General features: G+C 38.1%; 1 protein-coding gene across 1 annotated transcript in view; it reads right to left on the minus strand.

Annotated features, from left to right (window-relative positions):
• Positions 1-20,287, minus strand: part of slc12a4 (solute carrier family 12 member 4) — a 50,198-nt gene extending 29,911 nt beyond the window's left edge. The window contains exons 1-2 of the mRNA XM_061964531.2: positions 19,955-20,287; positions 18,226-18,607 (exon numbers count right to left, since the gene is read on the minus strand). Coding sequence (XP_061820515.1) covers positions 18,226-18,358 — 133 coding nt within the window. The 5' untranslated portion in view covers positions 18,359-18,607; positions 19,955-20,287. The remainder of the gene's footprint in view (positions 1-18,225; positions 18,608-19,954) is intronic.
• Positions 20,288-23,180: the final 2,893 nt, after the last annotated feature.

Raw genomic sequence — 23,180 nt, forward strand, 5'->3', positions numbered from 1 at the left:
ATTTAATAGATTGTATGTTTTATCTTACGATACCGGCAAATTGGTGCCTAATTGTGTGTGTGTGTGTGTATGTGTGTGTGTGTGTGTGTGTGTGTGTGTGTGTGTGTGTGTGTGTGTGTGTGTGTGTGTGTGTGTGTGTGTGTGTGTGTGTGTGTGAGACGTTCGTTAGTGTGCCTTTCTCCATTGCACTGCAAACTGAAGATTCTTTAAAAAGTACTGGAATAGATTTAGGCAAACTTTAGCTGACGGGCTTTGGCTACAGCGCAAGCTAAAGTTACTTTTCACACAACTTAATCTCACACTTGCTAGATAGCTAGTAGGGGGGATTTATATGGCCCTGTTCGCCATAGATTACCTGACACATGAAACGTGACGAATTGGGGGGGGTGCATTATACACTTTAGCCACCAGGCGGCAGTAGAGTGTTGAGTATCTTCAAATGTCTTATATGGCAATTCCAACTTGGACCACAATGTCAGTTGCAATAATAATAATGGCACTTTCCATCATTTTCAGCAGACTGCATTGCAAAATGATTAACCCTCCCCCGTTCCTCTCTGGCAAAAGCCACCCAGGAATGGGGCCATATGAATTCCTTCCCTACTGTAACTATCTTACCTAGTTGAAACCGCATCCTCCTGATGTCCAACATTTCCCCGCTTTAAACGCTTCCGTATCACTAAAGTAGTGACATAAAAACAAGATGTGCTCTTCAAAATGAGCAAGGTGTTCATGTTTTTAACACGAACAAGGGGAACATTTCCCACACTTTATATATTTTCACCTGCAATGTGGTCGGAGTGGCCACGCTGATTCGCGTCCATCCGGAAAAACCCAAGCGATGACGTCACGACTATTTTCGACGATGTCGACGAATCGTCGCGCCCCGACCGCACCAACAAAAACAACAAAGTGGTTTTGTGGAGACACCGAGTCAAACTGGCATTAAAACTGACACACGAGTTAAGGAAGCGGGGTAAAATTCAGAGTAGTTAGAAACGCCAACTGTGAAATCTACATCAAGTTCAATAGAGGACAAATACTGAAGATGACATCATCTCGACGACAAGTACATGAAACACACGACTCACAAAGCCAACAACTACAAAAATAACCAGTGACGGGTTGTAACAAGCCGCTACATGTAGTTTAACTATATTGCCCAGTAGCTTGGCGGTAGCGTCACTACGTATTGAACAAGTAGCGAGTCCTGTAGTTTAGCTATTTTTAGACCCATGTAGAGAGGTAGCTTACGTCAAAGCTACAAAGAGAGAAAATGGACTGCAAATCCAGGCCAAAAAATATATGGAGATATATTATGACCTGGATGAAAGAGAACAATCATACATACGGAGAAAATCCATGATGATTGGTTAGTGTTCGTAAGATTAGTCACAATTGATATCATATCAATATCATAACAGACAGAGACAGAGGGACGCTTCAAGCTGACCACTCAAAAAAAAAGAAACCTGCTTTAAAATGGCAGAGAAATTCTATCCCGCAGATTAGATTGTTCCTTGAGTGATGAAGACGACATGCAAGAAACCCACAAGAATAAGTCCTTGGTTAAATTTAGACAAATGTATGCGTTTAGAGATTAATGCCTAAAACCAAAGTTTTTAATTGTTTACCCTGTAAACCAAATTCATAATTGCTCTTCATCTAAGACGTCGAACACAAATTTAGGAACACACATTAAGGTGAGTTGAGTTTCATGAAGTTTTACTACACATAACTATCACCAACTGTTCCCAAATAACACAAGTTATTGTTTTTTTTGTCAATATATAGATAGATGCCGTTTCTTTACTGTAGGTAGAGAAAATGAACAACATTAGACATATATGTATATGTCTATATATCAACAGCACGGTGGAACAGGGGTTAGTGCGTCTGCCTCACAATACGAAGGTCCTGGGTTCGATCCTGCGCTCGGGATCTTTCTGTGTGGAGTTTGCATGTTCTCCCCGTGACTGTGTGGGTTCCCTCCGGGTACTCTGGCTTCCTCCCCCCTCCAAAGACATGCACCTGGGGATAGGTTGATTGGCAAGACTAAATTGGCCCTAGTGTGTGAATGTGAGTGTGAATGTTGTCTGTCTATCTGTGTTGACCCTGTGATGAGGGTCTACCCCGCCTTCCGCCCGAATGCAGCTGAGATAGGCTCCAGCCCCGAAAGCGACAAGCGGTAGAAAATTAATGGATGGAATACTGGGACCAAGATTGTTTAATCTTTTTATAAACAACATTTTCAAAATTACAAAGGACTTAAAGTTAGTTTTATTTGCAGACGACACAATTGCTTTCTGTTCAGGAGAGACAACACAGAAGCTAATACAAATAATAACAGAAGAAATTAACAAATTAAAAAGATGGTTTGACAAAAAACAGACTATGTTTGAATCTCAGTAAAACTAAAATAATGTTATTTGGTAACAGTAGAAAAGAGCATCATACGCAAATACAAATAGACAAAAAAGACATTGAAAGGGTAAAATAAACTAGATTTTTGGGTGTAATAATAGATGGTAAAATGAACTGGAAATCTCATACAAAAAATATGCAACATAAGGTGGCAAGAAACATTTCAATAATCAACAAAGCAAAATATGTTTTGGACCAAAAATCACTTTATATTCTCTACTGCTCGCTAGTGTTACCATATCTGAGTTATTGTGTAGAAATATGGAGAAATAACTACAAATGTGCACTTCATTCACTAACTGTGTTACAAAAAAGATCCGTTAGACTGATACATAATGTTGGATATAGAGAACATTCAAACCCTTTATTTATGGAATCAAAAATACTGAAATTCAACAATTTGGTAAAATTGCAAACAGCTAAAATTATGCACAAAGCAAACTATAACCTGCTACCCAAGAACGTACAACAATTCTTCTCAACTAAAGAGGAGAAATATAACCTCAGAGAAAAATCTAACTTAAAACATTTGTATGCACGTACAACACTTACAACTTTTAGCATATCAGTATGTGGAATTAAACTATGGAATGGATTAACCAAAGAAGTGAAACAATGTATTGATTTGATCCAGTTGTTCAAATGAATAGTGCTTACAAAGTACAAAGAAGAAGAATTATGAGAAATACCTTCAACCTTATTGAAAATGGGATAGTCTTCATCTCAGTATGTTTATCATGACGGACTTAATTATCTATTGCAAGAACTGCTGTAATAATCATTCACTGATGTAACTGTGTTACAAAAAGAAGACAGTAAATGAGCATATGTATTTGTAAACACTCTGAAGTGGGAAAGGCACAGGATTAAATAAGCTTTGCTTCTTACTACTCCTTTTCGGACATGATGTAAAGAGAAATTATATGAAATTGTGTGTGGTGTATTATACTGTAAGTGTGTTCATGTTCGAATCAATCAATATATATATATATATATATATATATATATATATATATATATATATATACATATATATATATACATATATAGTCGAGGTTTCTGTGGTTTATCCGTTATACAGTGCTCAATACCAGGGTAGAGCGGAATATACGTTAGGTCAGAAAAAACAGGCTATATCATCCCTACAAGCCTGTTTCGCAGGTTTCCCTGCACGTCAGGGAAACCTGCGAAACAAGCTTGTAGGGATGTTATATATATATATATATATATATATATATATATATATATATATATATATATATATATATAAAATCAAGAATAACTTGTAGCGTAGCTTACTATATTTTCTAAGCAGCTTGCTCATGAAATAAAATAAAATATATTATGACATAACTGTACCATTCATTGACTCTCACAAATAGGTTATTACGTATTCGTTTTGCCCAACACCTTCCCTTCTTTTAAAGAGGAAGTGAACTTAATGTAAACATGTAAAAGTTATGGTGTGAATGAACTATCAGTAAAAGACAAGGCGAAGGGGTAGGGTTGAATATAAATGTTGCTTCTTCCTACTCTTTTTAAGGTATGTTGAAATGTGCAATCATAACCAGTAACATCATTATTATCACAACGTTTCTTTTAATATTTGTCTGTAAGAGATTAAAAGGTTTAAGTGTTTCCAAATACCCATTGAATGTAATTTAATAGAATACAAAGCTCAGTGAGAACAAGAGCTACAGCCCTGAAACCATCACAATAACAAAGGCCTGAAGCAGCAGCACAAAGATACATAGTTTGGAGTATAAGTGTTTGCAGTTTGAAATAAACATGCCTGCTGGTCACTAACCTGTGTGGAGTGTTGCAGTGCTGCTGGTGTCATTGAGGCTCAGCATAGCTATGATGTGTGTGTGCATGCTGCACTCACATCAACTGTTACACGGGACACCCTGGGTGCACAACACCCACTGTGGGGGTCTGATTGCTGCACAGTGAGTTGGTGCTTTTAATTGCACATGCGTGTGTGTTATCTTACGTGCGCCCTGTCTCATAAGAGATAACACAACAAGGAAAACCACATGTGACAGTTTTCTTTTTTACTCACAATTCTTGCAACCGCACAGCTGGGTTGCAGCCAAAAATGAAGAATTAGGAGCCATTACACAACACTGCCCTCTTGTGTCTGTTTGGAGCCAATGTCATGCACACATATATTTGATCCATCCATCCATCCATTTGCTACCGCTTATTCCCTTTGGGGTCGCAGGGGCGCTGAGCCTATCTCAGCTACAATCGGGCGGAAGGCGGGGTACACCCTGGACAAGTCGCCATCTCATCGCAGGGCCAACACAGATAGACAGACAACATTCACACTCACATCCACACACTAGGGCCAATTTAGTGTTGCCAATCAACTTATCCCCAGGTGCATGTCTTTGGAGGTGGGAGGAAGCCGGAGTACCCGGAGGGAACCCACGCAGTCACGGGGAGGACATGCAAACTCCACACAGAAAGATCCCGAGCCTGGGATTGAACCCAAGACTACTCAGGACCTTCGTATTGTGAGGCAGATGCACTAACCCCTCTGCCACCGTGAAGCCCCACATATATTTGATATTACAGGTTAATTATCAAGTACTGTACATTTTAATTTACTTGATTTAGTTACTGTATACACACATCCACATACTATCATACTATTATACATGTTGTTGTTTTTTACTTTAGTGACTGTTTTGTTTAAAATGTTATATTATTATTATTATCATTCATATTACATAATTGGTAGTAAAAAAAAAATGGAGGATTGAAATTAAAACAATAGTTACAAATGAAAAATGTCCTAAGTCCAATTTATTAAAAAGCTAATAGGTATATATATATATATATATATATATATATATATATTCTTTAAAGGCCTACTAAAATGCGATTTTCTTATTTAAACGGGGATAGCAGGTCCATTCTATGTGTCATACTTGATCATTTCGCGATATTGCCATATTTTTGCTGAAAGGATTTAGTAGAGAACATCGACGATAAAGTTCGTAACTTTTGGTCGCTGATAAAAAAGCCTTGCCTGTACCGGAAGTAGCAGACGAGTAGCGTGACGTCACAGGTTGTGGAGCTCCTCACATCCGCACATTGTTTACAATCATGGCCACCAGCAGCGAGAGCGATTCGGACCGAGAAAGCGACGATTTCCCCATTAATTTGAGCGAGGATGAAAGATTTGTGGATGAGGAAAGTGAGAGTGAAGGACTAGAGGGCAGTGGGAGCGATTCAGATAGGGAAGATGCTGTGAGAGGCGGGTGGGACCTGATATTCAGCTGGGAATGACTAAAACAGTAAATAAACACAAGACATATATATACTCTATTAGCCACAACACAACCAGGCTTATATTTAATATGCCACAAATTAATACCGCATAACAAACACCTTCCCCCCTCCCGTCCATATAACCCGCCAATACAACTCAAACACCTGCACAACACACTCAATCCCACAGCCCAAAGTACCGTTCACCTCCCCAAAGTTCATACAGCACATATATTTCCCCAAAGTCCCCAAAGTTACATACGTGAAACTTTTTGAGACTTTTATTAGTAGGTTGCACAGTGAAGTACATATTCCGTACAATTGACCACTAAATGGTAACACCCGAATAAGTTTTTCAACTTGTTTAAGTCGGGGTCCACTTAAATTGATTCATGATACAGATATATACTATCAGATATACTATCATCATAATACAGTCATCACACAAGATAATCATCAGGGTGTATACATTGAATTATTTACGTGACATGCACATAGCGGCACGCACGTACGGGCAAGCGATCAAATGTTTGGAAGCGTACTCACGGTACCGTGTCTGCGTATCCAACTCAAAGTCCTCCTGGTAAGAGTCTCTGTTGTCCCAGTTCTCCACAGGCCAATGGTAAAGATTGACTGTCATCTTTCGGGAATGTAAACAATGAAACACCGGCCGTGTTTGTGTTGCTGAAGTCGGCCGCAATACACCGCTTCCCTCCTACAGCTTTCTTCTTTGCTGTCTCCATTGTTCATTGAACAAATTGCAAAAGATTCACCAACACAGATGTCCAGAATACTGTGGAATTTTGCGATGAAACAGACAACTTGATAGCCGGTCACCATGCTGTCTCAAAATGTCCTCCACAATCCGAAACGTCACGCGCTGACGTCATCATACCGAGACGTTTTCAGCAGGATATGTCGCGCGAAATTTAAAATTTCACTTTAGTAAACTAACCCGGTCGTATTGGCATGTGTTGCAATGTTAAGATTTCATCATTGATATATAAACTATCAGACTGCGTGGTCGGTAGTAGTGGGTTTCAATAGGCCTTTAAATAAAATACATCATTATATACATTAATATTCTTGCTATTATTTATATATTCCTATTATTATTTTACATCTGCGGTCCCCTCCAGGGTTTCTATTTGTATCCCATTGGGTTGAGTTTTTCCTTGCCCTGATGTGGGATCTGAGCCGAGGATGTCGTTGTGGCTTGTGCAGCCCTTTGAGACACTCGTAATTTAGGGCTATATAAATAAACTTTGATTGATTGATTATCATTAATAGTAATCTTTTTTTATATGAATTAATTAAAATTGGGTAAAAGTAAAGTGTAAAGTTCAGGTATTCAATATACAAAATACATATAATTTTAGTTTAAAAAAACATTCACAATGAATGCTTAAAAATATTAAAATGCGAAGATTACGTCAATGTTGTAAACAGTTGTTTATTCTTATCATTTCCGTTGCTCAGTCAGTGTTTGAACTTTTTAATCTAAATCAAAGACAAACAAATGACTCCTTCTCTCTTGCTCCATTCCTCTTCGGGTTTTAAAGTTAAAGTTAAAGTACCAATGATTGTCACACACACACTAGGTGTGGCGAGATTATTCTCTGCATTTGACCCATCACCCTTGATCACCCCCTGGGAGGTGAGGGGAGCAGTGGGCAGCAGCGGTGGCCGCGCCCGGGAATCATTTTGGTGATTTAACCCCCAATTCCAACTCTTGATGCTGAGTGCCAAGCAGGGAGGTAATGGGTCCCATTTTTATAGTCTTTGGTATGACTCGGCCGGGGTTTGAACTCACAACCTACCGATCTCAGGGCGGACACTCTAACCACTAGGCCACTGAGTTGTTGTTTGTTGGTTTGCTTCCAATATGTTTTCCCGATATTTTGCTAGTAGCGGGCTGCGACATTCATGCTGCCGCAGGCTCTCGTCATACAGTTATTTCAAGTGATGCAAAAATGCAACTGCAAAGTAACAGTGTTGCAGCTGTTACCATCCATCCATTTCCTACCACTTGTCCCCTTCGGGGTCGCGGAGGGTGCTGGAGCTTATCTTACATTACCTTTAAATTACAATAAGAGCCATAGAAAATTGAACCATACGATAGACAATTTTGTATATATATATATATATATATATATATATATATATATATATATACATATATATATATATATATACATACATACATACATACATATATATACATACATATATATATATATATATATATATATATATATATATATATATATACATACATACATACATACATACATACATACATACATACATACATACATACATACATACATACATACATACATATATATATATATATATATATATGATACGACCGTATTTTTCGGACTAAAAGGCGCACTTAAGATCCTTTAATTTTCTCAAAAATCGACAGTGCGCCTAATGTACGGAATAATTCTGGTTGTGCTTACCGACCACGAAGCAATTTTATTTGGTACATGGTGTAATGATAAGTGTGACCAGTAGATGGTGGTCACACATAAGAGATACGTGTAGACTGCAATATGATGTAAACAGCACCAAAACTTTAAATGTTCCATTGAAAATAAAGAACATTACACAGGGCAATCAAATATCTGTCAAAATGTTTTAGTATGACTTTGAAGCCGCACCGCTTGATGGATTATCGGCCCATTACGGCTACCGTAGTCAGAGATACAAGTATTACTATGGTGTGTGTATAAGGACCGCAAAATGGCACCCATTAGCAGACATATTATCTGGCGTTTTGTTTCACAATTTTATGCAAAACCAACTTTTCTTACCTTTTGGTACCTGCTGATGTGTATTTGAGATCTGCATAAGTCCTGAAAATGTGTGCACGTCCGCCACTGTAGTACGTGGCAACACCATAGTCGATAAGCTTCTTCTTTTTCACTATCTTCTTGTTATGGGGCATTCACCCTCTGCTGTTGCCATTTCTAATATAATGTAGCGTAAAGTTCTAACTTATATCTCGCTATGGAAGCGCTAAAAACTACCAATGTAGTGGGTTTACATAATTCACCACGGAACTTTAGTTATTAGAGAGTTCCGGTCGGACGGTTTTTCACGGGACACATTTCCGGCGTTGTTGCACCCGTGAGCCACGGATGAGAAGATGCAGCTCCGTTGTTGATTTAAGTAAAGTCTGAATGTCATTAAAACAGTTAGCTCCATCTTTTGACACTTCTTCCACGCCCGTCCTTGCACGCTACACCGCTACAACAAAGATGACGGGGAGAAGACACTGTCGCAAGTGAGCCACGTACATAAGACCGCCAACAAAACGGCGCATCCTGAAGCTACTGTCAGAAAGTGACTTGAAAATGGTCTGTAAAACATCATCCATGCAACATTTTGACCAAGGAACCTCCATTACATGTTATGTAGACCACAAGGAAATGTTTTAAATTTAGAAAAAAATCATAATATGACCCCTTTAATGCGCCTTATAATAGACCCGCTCGTCGGCAGTGCGCCTTATAATCCGGTGCGCCATATGGTTCGGAAAATACGGTATGTATGACTTCTGTTTAGCATAAAATAGCAATAATAAACCACACAAATAAAGTTATTTTCTCTGTAAGGGATGATGGAACCACAAAAATAAACAAACTGTTTTATGTCTCTTTGACAGTGTCAAAACTGTGATATCATTTCAGATTAAACAAGTCTAAAGTAGAAGTGATTAAATCACATGATGCTACATCTCATATTTAAACTCAGCTCACAAACAAAAAAATGTCAAACTGCAAATTAGCAGCTGCAGTGTGGAGCAAAGTGTCAAAGAAAAGTGTGTCTGATAACGCAGAAATGTCAGAAAAGCAGAGCTATAAACTGCAGCGTGTGCACAAACAGATCCATTCAAAGAGGGACGATATTAAATTGTCACTTCTCCCAAAAGTGCAAAGTACACAACTCCTACGCAGGAAACCAAACAACACCAAAATAAACCGCAAGGATTCGTGCTTAGCAACAAAGAATGAATGAAAGAAGGTGACGCCCCGTAAAGATATAGGAAGGAAAGGTAAACATGGAGAGAGGAGAGGGCGGAGGGGGAGAAAAAACTAAAGCTAACAAAAATAAGTTCTCATGGGGCGGGGCGGCTCAGTTTAAGACCATAAAATAACCTCAGGCAACAATATTCACATATGAAAACATACAAAACCCAAAACCAGTGAAGTTGGCACGTTGTGTAATTCGTAAATAAAAACAGAATACAAAGATTTGCAATTCCTTTTCAATTTATATTCAATTGAATAGACTGCAAATACAAGATATTTAATGTTGGAACTGAGCAACTTAATTTTGTTTTTGCAAATAATCATTAACTTAGAATTTAATGGCAGCAACACATTACAAAAAAGTTGGCACAGGGGCATTTTTACCACTGTGTTACATGGCCTTTCCTTTTAACAACACTCAGTAAACATTTGGGAACTGAGGAGAACAATTTTTGAAGCTTTTCAGGTGGAATTCTTTCCCATTCTTGCTTGATGTACAACTTAAGTTGTTCAACAGTCCGGGGTCTCCGTTGTGGTATTTTAGGCTTCATAACGCACCACACATTTTCAATGGGAGACATGTCTGGACTACAAGCAGGCGGGTTGATTAACCGCACTCTTTTACTATGAAGCCACGCTGTTGTATCACGTGGCTTGGCATAGTCTTGCTGAAATAAGCAGGGGCGTCCATGATAACGTTGCTTGGATGGCAACATATATTGCTCCAAAACATGTATGTACCTTTCAGCATTAATGGTCCCTTCACAGATGTGTAAGTTACCCATGTCTTGGCCACTAATACACTCCCATACCATCGCAGATGCTGGCTTTTGAACTTTGCACCTTTTAACAATCCGGGTGGTTCTTTTCCTCTTTGGGCTGGAGGACACGACGTCCACAGTTTCCAAAAACAATTTGAAGTGTGGACTCGTCAGACCACAGGACACCTTTCCACTTTGCATCAGTCCATCTTAGTTGAGCTCGGGCTCAGCGAAGCCGGCAGCGTTTCTGGGTGTTGTCGATAAATTACTTTCGCTTTGTATAGTAGAGTTGTAACTTGCACTTACAGATGAAACGACAAACTGCAGTTACTGACAGTCGTTTTCTGAAGTGTTCCTGAGCTCATGTGGTGATATCCTTTACACACTGATGTCGCTTTTTAATGCAGTACCGCCTGAGGTATCGAAAGTCTGTAATATCATCGCTTATGTGCAGTGATTTCTCCAGATTCTCTGAACCTTTTGATGATATTACAGACCGTAGATGGGGAAATCCCTAAATTCCTTGAAATAGCTGGTTGAGAAATGTTGTTCTTAAACTGTTTGACAATTTGCTCACACATTTGTTCACACAGTGGTTACCCTCGCCCCATCCTTGTTTGTGAATGACTGAGCATTTCATTTATACCCAATCATGGCACCCACCTGTTCCCAATTAGCCTGTTCACCTGTGGGATGTTCCAAATAAGTGTTTGATGAGCATTCATCAACTTGCTCAGTCATTTTTGCCACTTGTGCCAGCTTTTTTGAAACATGTTGCAGGCATCAAATTCCAAATTAGCTAATATTTGCAAAAAATAACAAAGTTTTCCAGTTCAAACGTTAAGTATCTTGTCTTTGCAGTCTATTCAATTGAAAACAAGTTGAAAAGGATTTACAAATCATTGTATTATGTTGCCAACTTCACTGGTTTTGGGTTTTGTACAACTAAATGGACATTACATTTTCATTATGCTATAGTGATGCATACAGGTGTATCCAAATATGTTTTCATTTTTATAAGATACTGAATTTGGGGGTTTTATTAGAAGCTAAAATCATCAAAAAATTACGAATTACATTCTTACTATAGATAATATAAGTTATACTTTTTGAATTGAACTACTAAAATTAATAAATAAACTTTTCCAAGATGTTTCGATTTATTGAGATGCACCTGAGTGCCGAAAATAAATACATATATCCAAATAAACGCCCGGCTGCTACATAATTAAATGCCTTACCCCAATAGACGCCTGGTACTTTCTGCAGTTGAGTAAACAAAAATCTCCCAGCCCCTCTATATTGGCGATAAGGTGTGTAAGAAATATTGCAGAAGGTTTGATTTCATTCTGTAAATAGGCCGAATATTTTTTTTCAAAAGCAATTGTAATAACTGCTGCTTTGTCAGTCGACGCACTGGTCGGCATCTCTCTTAGAAATAATCCCAGTAAATAAGAAGTCCCGTTTAAAAACGAGCATTTAGCCTTCATTAGTGACTTCTTCCTGGGGGGACAGATGGTGCTGTCTCTCCATGCAGAACAGCAATCTGAATGTTGGGAGTGCTAACCTGCTGAGACGCGCAGGAAAACATATTAGCACTGATGAGTGCTAATGGCGAAGAATTACACAAGGGGTGTGGAGTCTGCAGAGTGTTTGATGACCTCCGGTGCATCGAAGAAAACATTTTAGGTACAGTCAGAGGTACTGTACGTCTTTTGGGGGAACAAAAGATGCAAGGACGTTGTGAAAGTCTGGTATCAAAGCTACAAAAGCAGAACTGTTAAGGGACTCCACCCCACTGTCATGACATTGTACCCCTGAAAAGTACTGTTTGTTGGCTTTGCAAACAGACTAAACAGACTAAATCATGCTGTAGCCCACAAGAGTTCAGGCCTGAGTCCTGAATGCTAGGCAGTGTTATTCTGCTGCTACACTCCAGTCTGGCAACAATGACAGCAGTGTTGATGTTGCTGGGGCGCACAGAGCTGAGTTCACAAGCCGAGGCTGAGGTTTCCAGTAAAACTATGTCATTACTTCCAGGATCACCACTCCCGCAATGAAGTCAGGACTTTTTTTTTTTTTAGCTCATGTAGTTTAATAAAGCACATGTAACACAACCTTTATTGACTATATACACAGTACAGGCCAAAAGTTTGGACACACCTTCTCATGTCAATGAGTTTTCTTTATTTTCATGACTATTTACATTGTAGATTGTCACTGAAGACATCAAAACTATGACACCTGTGAAGTGAAAACCGTTTCAGGTGACTACCTCTGGAAGCTCATCGAGAGAATGCCAAGAGTTTGCAAAGCAGTAATCAGAGCAGAGGGTGGCTATTTTGAAGAAAATAGAATATAAAATAAGTTTTCAGGTATTTCACCTTTTTTTGTTAAGTACATAACTCCACATGTGTTCATTCATAGCTTTAATGCCTTCAGTGACAATCTACAATGTAAATAGTCATGAAAATAAAGAAAACACAGTGAATGAGAAAGTGTGTATATGTGTATATATATATATATATATATATATATATATATATATATATATATATATATATATATATATATAACTTAGGGACAAGCAGTAGAAAATGGATGGATGGATATATATATATATATATATATATATATATATATATATATATATATATATATATATATATATATATATATATATATATATATATATATACACATACATATATAAATGTATTATATATTTATTTTTTATAAATATATATTTATTACAAATAAAATACAAATTGAAAAAAAAAATATATATATATATATATATATATATATATATATATATACATACACATACATATATAAATGTATTATATATTTATTTTTTATAAATATATATTTAATACAAATAAAATAAAATAAAATAAATAAATAAATAAATTTAAAAAATATATATATATATATATATATATATTTTTTTTTTTTTTTTTTTTTTTTAATAGCGATGTGTACCAAAATTCTGTAGTGCAAAACACCATCTTTGTTGTCTACATGCTAATGATACTTGTAGTTGTGGTCATATGCCTATAAAAGAACATAATTTTGGTACACATAACTATTATATATTTACTCGATGTATATTATTATTATTTTTTTTTTTTTTTTTTTATAAAAAATGTGTACCAAAATTATGTACTTTTATAGGCATATGACCACAACTACAAGTATCATTAGCATGTAGACAACAAATATGGTGTTTTGCATTGCTGACATTGTTGTAGTACATGTTCCATGCAATCTAACTGCCTACATGATCTTATTATAGTGCGAGTCCGTGACCTCCTCATTCATCAACAGTCTCGCTTCCTTTTTCTACAGGATGTAGTCATCCTTAGCAGCTGCCTGCAAACGTGGATGTCAATGCTCCAGGGAGCTGTGAGCTCAGAAAGGAGTGAAGTGAGCTAAACGACAGGCTGCCGTCAAAACCTCCCAGTTAGCTTTGAAGGTTAAATCAGGATGTCACCGTGATATGAGACCATCAGCGTGTCGTCGAATTATAGAACATTTTGGCAAACGTGGACAGAGGAGCTCATTTTGAAATAATGGACTAACTCTAACCCTTAATTATTAAAGATAATGGCCACCTTGCATAACAGAAATAAACAGAATGACTTGATATCATTTACAAAGTCAAAGCTTAAGGTATGCGTGCTCACGTACTACCATGGACACAAACTCAGGCACAGAAACAACAACAAAAAACACCACCTGCGGAGCCAACAATGTAACTGTACTACACAGACTATGCAAATATCAAAATCAACACACACAAACATGAAGAGAATATGCAAATAAGTAGTATTTTTTATTTATAACCCGCAAGGCATTGACTTCTGGGAAGTCCACAGTTCCCTAACAGAAAGTACCTGCAAGCGCATATACATTTTATATGAAATAGTACTTTGCAGTATGTTAGTGTGTAAGAGTTCAGTTCGATACATGCATCGTTTGTGCAGTCTTGTATGAAGTACTTGAAAGTATCTTACCAAAAAATTACTTTGGTAGAAGTTAACGAGTCATGATTTTACATGACAGGTATTATCTGATTCTTGTATTATTTCCTGTCTAGCAGTTGCTTTTTTTCTCCCACTTCCTGTTTGATTCCATTGTGCCACCACTACTCTGGTCTGAGCGCTGGCTGCCTCACCTGTTCATGGTTGTCAATCAGGATGCTTCTTAAACCAGCCCTGCCCTCTGGACAGCGCTGGATTATTTAGGATTATAGCTTGACTTTTGTGCTTGCAATTCTGTTTTGCTTTGTACTTTGTAGCTCCATGTTGCATTGCTTTCCCTATGCATTCTGTGACTGTTTATACTTTTCTGTACTATTTTTCTTATTAAATACATATTACCTGCCCGTGGTCTGCCTTCTCTGTACCCTGGGGTCACGACCAACACAACCATGACAAGTTTCAAACTCTGCTACATCGGAACCTAACATAAGGTTTTTTCACCTCCCATCCAATCCCAATACCCAAATTTGGATATCGGCCTGATACTAATACTATTCCGATACCATAGCTACATGCTAAAGGTGGGAATTCTTCTTTGGGCTTAGCGTTGCTATGACAGCTAACAGTCATTACGTCACCAACTCAACTTTTTTTTTTGCAGTAGAAACACCCTTTTATGTAGGAAATGTAGTGGAGTAAAAGTGAAGGTTGTCAGCAATATAAATAACAAAGTTAAGTATAGATATGTGACTTTGTGACTTTACAACACTGGTTGTCATGGCATGTAAATGGAGCGTTGTTGGCGGGCGGGTTTTAAAAATGTTTTTAGAGCACTTTGTAGGCAGAATACATTAATCAGATAACTTGCATTGTTAGCCGCCTCATACTAGCAGTTTTTTACTATTTAGGATGAACAGAAAAGGGAAAGACAAACATAGGGCCTGATTTACTAAGATACACATTTTGTTGCAGATTATCGGTAACACACATAGCCAAGCAAAAGGATACACACAAAATATAGGAAAGTGGAACATTAGATTGCCTGTCTAGAAGGAAAACCGCCAATTGTGCGTCCAAAGTTAGTCCAAGACTGGCCCGCAATGCCCTCCATCTCGAATATGCCGGGCCAATATTTATTACAGTTTTGGCTTTTCTTTGGTTCGCACTGTGCACACGCTTCACTATATATCAACCAGGACTCCTTTCTTTAATTTCTCTGGTTGGATATGGAGGGGTTGACCGCCACGAAGACAAATTATTTTGTCTACCGGGGTTTTATTCACTAAAATAATTAATTATAAGGCACATATAGCATGCAGATGTAGGATTTTTTCAGAAATGATTATTGTTACGATATACTGTGTGATGATAATGTGATTTTTTTTGTTAAAGAACATCACTTAGGTACCCCAGCTTTAAGCACCAAAAATATGACTAAAGTGGTGAAGCTGTATTTTAATTTGCATTTCATTTTATTGACAGTTTATTTAAGAAACATATATATTATTATTTATCATTCATTTCGTTAGAGTGTATTTATTTTAACACTGTGTAATTGTAAATGTATTTTCCATCAGTTTTTACGAGTCCCTTCTTTTGCAGTATATTTGATTGGTATTTATTTTTGGAATCAGCCTGACCTAAGGCTTAATAATAATATTTGTGATTAACACATGCTTTTATATATTTTGACAAGGTTTATCCTGGTAAACTGTAAGTATGTTAGACATAATTATTGAATATGATTAAAATCAAGAGTAATATTACTAATTCAGTTTTAATATTTAAGTGGGCCCTAGGCCCCTCTGTAGTGGGAATGTTGGGCTCCTAGGTCAAAAAGGTTAAGAACTGTATAATATATTTGCATCTCCTCCTCCCAGTATTGTGGGTATTTTGCTAATCAGCATGTATTTTGCATATTAATGAAGACAGGCGCAAAATGGGTTGCACGCCTTATTTTGCTCACTTAACAGACACAATCTTTGCGTGTGATATCAAGTTTGCACTTCTTTTAGTACACGCAATCCTTCAGTAAATCAAAACCCTTAGTTTTGTCTCACATTGTTGTATTTTTTTTGTAGGCGCCAAGTAGGTGTTTGGTTTGATCACCTCCTACTGGTTTGTGTAATACGAGTCTACTGTACATATCAAGCACTTCCTCCAGAAAGTAATGTACAGTAACACCACAGATAAAGTCCTGGCTTTGTCAGTGTGTTATAAATAATCATTTTGAGTTTGACTTGGAGTTTATTTCGAACATGCAAGCATACAACATGATACATCACAATTTCCAGTTTCTCTTTTCAACATGTTCGAAATGGAGTAGGAAGAAGCAGAGCTTATTTAATCCTACCCCTTTTCTTTTACATAACAGTTGCTAAAACTTTTGTTCACTTCCTGTTCTCAATTTATTCACAATATACTGCATAAGTAATCACAATAAAAAATAAATAAATAAATAAATAATACTCGGTGAAGTATTTCGCACCGGCCGAAAATGCATAATAAAGAAGGAAAAAAAACATATATAAGTCGCACTGGAGTATAAGTCGCATTTTTTGGGGAAATGTATTTGATAAAACCCAACACCAAGAATAGACATTTGAAAGGCAATTTAAAATAAATAAAGAATAGTGAACAACAGGCTGAATAAGTGTACGTTATATGACGCATAAATAACCAACTGAGAACGTGCCTGGTATGTTATCATAACATATTATGGTAAGAGTCATTCAAACAACTATAACATATAGAACATGCTATACGTTTACCAAACAATCTGTCACTCCTAATTGCTAAATCCCATGAAATCTTGTACGTCTAGTCTCTTCCGTGCGAAATAATGTTATTTGATATTTTACGGTAATGTGTTAATAATTTCACACATAAGTCGCTCCTGAGTATAAGTCGCAACCCCCGGCCAAACTATGAAAAAAACTGCGACTTATAGTCCGAAAAATACGGTAAGTTACATTTCATATGATGAGATGAGTAAGATTATTTTGAGAATGAATGAATGGATGGATGAAATAAATTCAGAATGTTTATCATGGTTCTTCTTCGTTGTACTTTGTAAACACTTTAAGTTTTAATATTTGTGGGTGCCTCAAATATTCACAAAAGTTCTGAGGCCATAACCTCCATACGGATTGAGTATTTACTGTATTTAGAAGCGTGTTCACAGTGGGCTCACTATTTGCAGACAGTGTGTGGGTTTTGTACCAAGTAAAGTGCGGCTTTCCAGGCGTCTGGTTCAGATGTGGTTATAGTCTGATTCATTCCAGGGACCGCACCCAATGAGACTTTTAATCCCCCCCAAAAATAAAAAAGTTTTGTCAATGTTTTCTTTCCTTCAGGCCCATGTAAAAACCCCACATGATCATACCCGCCCGCCACAAACTCCTCTCCTTGCCTTTGTTTTGGACGCTTAATGGCCTCCTCCCCCCCTTGTAAGCAACACGTGAGTGACAAGCTGAGGCAGAAGCAAACCCTCCCTTGGCACAAAAAGAGTTCCATCTTTTGTACCCAGGCGGCTCTTGAGGCCGTTTTGTTGCTGCTGTGTAGCGCTCTAACGCCCCGCCACCCAGCTGCATGCAACTGCACCCACTCTTTGTGTGGGTTTCCATTCCAATAGTGGAAAAAAGAGCTTGAAAAACTGGTTCTGGTATTGGAGAATCGCAATGGTAACCGTAAAGGGAGCTCTTTCGAAACTTTTAGGAAAAGTTTGCTTACCATCAGAACTGACAGTGTCTTGATGATCCAGCTGTCCACCGTCACCGTGGTCCACCCAGTTGATCCCTTCAAGACTGTCATAGCCGGAGGACTGGCCTCGATCCTTCACAGGTACCACGGTGAAGTGAGGCATGTTTTCATCCCTCTCTTCTCTATCTATGTGTCTATCGCTCTATGTCTAGCTGGTCATAGCAAGCTAGCCCTTAGCCACCTTTTGCGCTCTTCTTCCACTAAAGGCAACTACATTCCACTAGTCTGTGCTCACTTCCTCTGAAAGGGGCATGCTCACGCTCCCCGCCCACAGACCAGCCCCCCTCCGAAACTGTTTTTGTGTGCGCAGAGGGAGTGGCCTTGTGGAGGTCTGTCGGAGAGAACACCAATCCTGCAAGAAGAACGAGAAAAAAGGAGGAGTGACTTTATTTGAAGTCATCCTTCGCAAAGTTTAAGATGACCCCCGCCCTGATTCCGGCCGACACAGTCCACTTTGTGTGTCCAAGGTCCAGACAGTCGGTGCTCTGTGCGGCTAAAACACACAAACTGCAACGTGGCAGTTTGGAAAATCAGCGACAGCTCAAAAATAAAACATGAGTTACACCTAAAAAGGTTTTTTGCACAAACTCTGCGCTAAGCAGTAAATCAACTGCACTTTTTCCGGAATTTTGACCCTTATGTGAGACAAGAACACACACGTCTTTCCCTTGTCTGTGCATTCTAAATAGTAAAAAACTGTTAGTAAGAGGCAACTAACAATGCAGGCATGCGATACTTTATTTTCCGGACCATAGGGCGCACCGGATTATAAGGCACACTGCCGATGAGCCGGTCTATTCAAGTCTTTTTTCATACAAAAGGCGCACCGGATTATAAGGCGCATTAAACGGGTCATATTTTTTATTTTTTCCTAAATTTAAAACATTCCCTTGTGGTCTACATAATATGTAATGGTGGTTCTTTGGTCAAAATGTTGCATAGATTATGTTTTACAGACCATCGACATTCAGTAAGTCGGCCTGGTCAGTAAGAAGTGCAAATGTGTGGAACTCAGTACCTGAGGAGGTTAAACTGGTCACAACTTACAAGGCCTTCACAAAAAAATTTAAAATGTGGCTTATCAACGCCTATAGATGCCAGCACTAATATATGAGCCTGTTTTGATGCTGAGATAAATGTTATGTTGTGATGTTGTATTTTATTTTTTATCATATTGTTTATGTATTGTGTGCTTTTTTTCTTTTTCTCTCTCCTTCTTTTCTTTTTCTTTTAAATTCTAATTAGACTGCCTTTTTTTACATCATGGCCAGGGGACTACAGATGAAAACTAGCCTTCTGGCTAATTCTGGCTTTTTTTAACTGTGTGCATCCATCCATCCATCCATCTTCTTCCGCTTATCCGAGGTCGGGTCGCGGGGGCAGCAGCCTAAGCAGGGAAACCAAGACTTTCCTCTCCCCACCCACTTCGTCCAGCTCCTCCCGGGGGATCCCGAGGCGTTCCCAGGCCAGCCGGGAGACATAGTTTTCCCAACGTGTCCTGGGTCTTCCCCGTGGCCTCCTACCGGTTGGACGTGCCCTAAACACCTCCCTAGGGAGGCGTTCGGGTGGCATCCTGAGCAGATGCCCGAACCACCTCATCTGGCTCCCAGTGTTTCCCACAGGACAGGCATCTATTTGTGGTGGTGTGGTCGGGGGGTGGGGGGTGGCGGCGGCAGCGGCGATGACCATCATTATTTACCTCTTGCTGGAATCTGGCCCACTGCCCCTCCCTTGTGGCTTCCTGGCCATCTCCTTGCCCCCGTCCTCTCCTGTGCCTCTCCTCCTCATGCTGTATGTTAAAGGCCCCAAGACCTTGGGAATTATCCAGGTCCTCGTGGAGGCGAGACAGAAATGATCCCGGGAGTGGAGTCTGTCCAGCTTCTCTGATGTTCCTCAGAGTATTAATGGTGACAGGGACCTAAATTACAAAACAAAACAAAAAAACATAGCTGCTGTTACTGGTCAGATATGGAAAGGACCCCTATTTCAATGTATCAAAACACACTGACTTTTATCACACTAATTAAATGTGCACATTCAGCATACCATCTCCTTTATATGAAGGAAGTTGACGTCTGCTATCTGAAATACTCTGGAGAGACTGGCAAAGTGGGGCAAAACATCAGCTTGCAGGTAAACAGCAGCCACAAATCTGTAGGCATACTTGCCAACCTTGAGACCTCCAATTTCGGGGGGTGGGTGCAGGGGGCGTGGTTGGGGTGGGGGCGTGGTTAAGAGGGGAGGAGTATATTTACAGCTAGAATTCACCAAGTCAAGTATTTCTATTTCATATATATATATATACATATATATATATATATATATATATATATATATACATATATATATATATATATATATATATACATATATATATATATATATATATATATATATATATATATATATATATATATATCCCCGCGACCCCGAAGGGAATAAGCGGTAGAAATGGATGGATATATATATATATATATATATATATATATATATATATATATATATATATATATATATATATATATATATATATATATATATATATATATATATATATATATATATATGTGTGTGAAATAATTGACTTTCAGTGAATTCTAGCTATATATATATATATATATATATATATATATATATATATATATATATATATATATATATATATATATATATATATAAATAAAATAAATACTTGAATTTCAGTGTTCATTTATTTACACATATACACACACATAACACTCATCTACTCATTGTTGAGTTAAGGGTTGAATTTTCCATCCTTGTTCTATTCTCTGTCACTATCTTTCTAACCATGCTGAACACCCTCTCTGATTATCAGTGTTGGGTTGGTTACTGAAAAGCAGTAACTAGTTACAGTTACTAGTTACTTCATTTCAAAAGTAACTCAGTTACTAACTCAGTTACTTACACCAAAAAGTAATGCGTTACTGTGAAAAGTAACTATTTAGTTACTTCTTTTTTCTTTTTTTTTTAAAGCTCCAATTAATGCCCTTTTAGCCTTCATTTCAGTACTGTTATTGCACTGGAGAATAATACAATCTGTTGATCAACTTGACATGCATTTGCATCACTCAACTCTGCTAAGCCATGTGGTCTACATACAACACACAAAGACAAAGATATGTTACAAAGGCCAATTTGTTTCTGGCCAGAACAAATTGACAAAACTATTTTAAATAGCTGCAACATAACATACATAAGTAACAAACAGCATAATAACAGCATAGATGTAAACCAAGAAAGGCACACACTACATACACAAAGTCTAACCAGGCATTTTCTTCCTCAAGTAATTCTTATACAAAATCATGTCTGAAACCCAGAACACTACACATTTCCCCAGTTTTAGTTTAGAGATAAGGAAAGATTGGCCTGGCCCACTAGGATCCCTCTTTATGTTTGTGAACTTTATAGTCTATACATTTAGAGTGATGTGATAATCAAACACTCTAGAAGTCTAGAATGAAAGAGTATATAAGAGAATTGACAGCAACGTTCCCTCTCAGGAGCGCGCATGTGCAATTGCGCACTGCTCAAGCGTCCTCTGCGCACGGCAAATCTATGCCATGCACAAAATCAAATAAAAAAATAAGCGCATAACAATTTTCGACACGACACGGACACGACAGAGAAAACTGTTTTCATCATCATTGTTCAAATATTGTAACGTCTGTCGGGACGCTTTGAGGACATGAATTCCATCCATCACTTTACTGAGCAAAACTCTTTACTGTCGGCCATAAACACATCACCAAAACATTAGTAAAAAAATGATATCTAGCAAAACTGGTCATTTTCTGCAGTACAAACCAGACCAAAAGCAACTTTGTTATATCAACAGCAGCCGCTCGCTCTCTCACGTGCGCCAACACTTGCACATATGGCACTTAGCCAGTGATGCGTTTACAGCCACACAAAAAGTCGGACAACTCCAACACCACACATAAAGTGTCATTCCAGGTCGTTACACTATGATTTACCAATCAAATGTGTGCTTATTCTAGTGTCATTTATTAGGAATCTTAATTTATAAATATTAATCATTAAATGCTGTTAGTATATTAAATAAATACTAATAAAAATATATTTTTTACAAAGAGGAAGTTGCAGGAATGTACACATGATCCCCTGCTTACATCTCATTGTGCAACATGTTTTAATGGGAACTAAATGCAATGTCTGAAAGGGGTACAAATTATTTCCAAAGCAGGACCTCCACCCAGACAAACAATACAAGTACACAGTTCATGAAAAACAATATTTTTTGTTATTGTCATTATAAGTGGGCCTAAACACTTATATTAGAAATGGAAATTACTGCTGTCATTTGATTCTAATAATAAGAGAATGTTGTCTGTCTATCTGTGTTGGCCCTGTGATGAGGTGGGGACTTGTCCAGGGTGTACACTGCCTTCCGCCCGAATGCAGCTGAGATAGGCTCCAGCGACCCCGAAAGGGACAAGCGGTAGAAAATGGATGGATGGATGGAGATGTAAGTTGTTATTTAGTGAGGTTTGGGACAGGTGTGCTGCTGGTGTAGCCACAGTGTGCACGTCTAAAGTTGCTCACATGGACTCCACTCAATGCTCAGGGACTTTTTGCATTTGCTCACACATGAACAATTAGAGGGAACATTGATTGACAGAGTGTGTACCTTCAGCGGTGAATGGTGGTGGTGGTGGAAGTGAAGTGGCATCAGAGTCTCTGTCTCTCTTTACTAGCTTCGTCGAAGCATGTTGCTATGTAGCTTGTTTCAGCAGATTTAAATTGCTGTTTTGGGCAGTAGATGGCATCTTTGATCCAAAGCACAATTTACATTTAACTAAAATGTTATTTTCTTTGTGCTCGACAAAAGAAAAGTAGTGAAAATATCTCCATGTTAGCAAACTCGACTTCTGGCTCCG

Source organism: Nerophis lumbriciformis, linkage group LG06, assembly GCF_033978685.3.
Source record: "Nerophis lumbriciformis linkage group LG06, RoL_Nlum_v2.1, whole genome shotgun sequence".
Taxonomy (NCBI): domain Eukaryota; kingdom Metazoa; phylum Chordata; class Actinopteri; order Syngnathiformes; family Syngnathidae; genus Nerophis; species Nerophis lumbriciformis.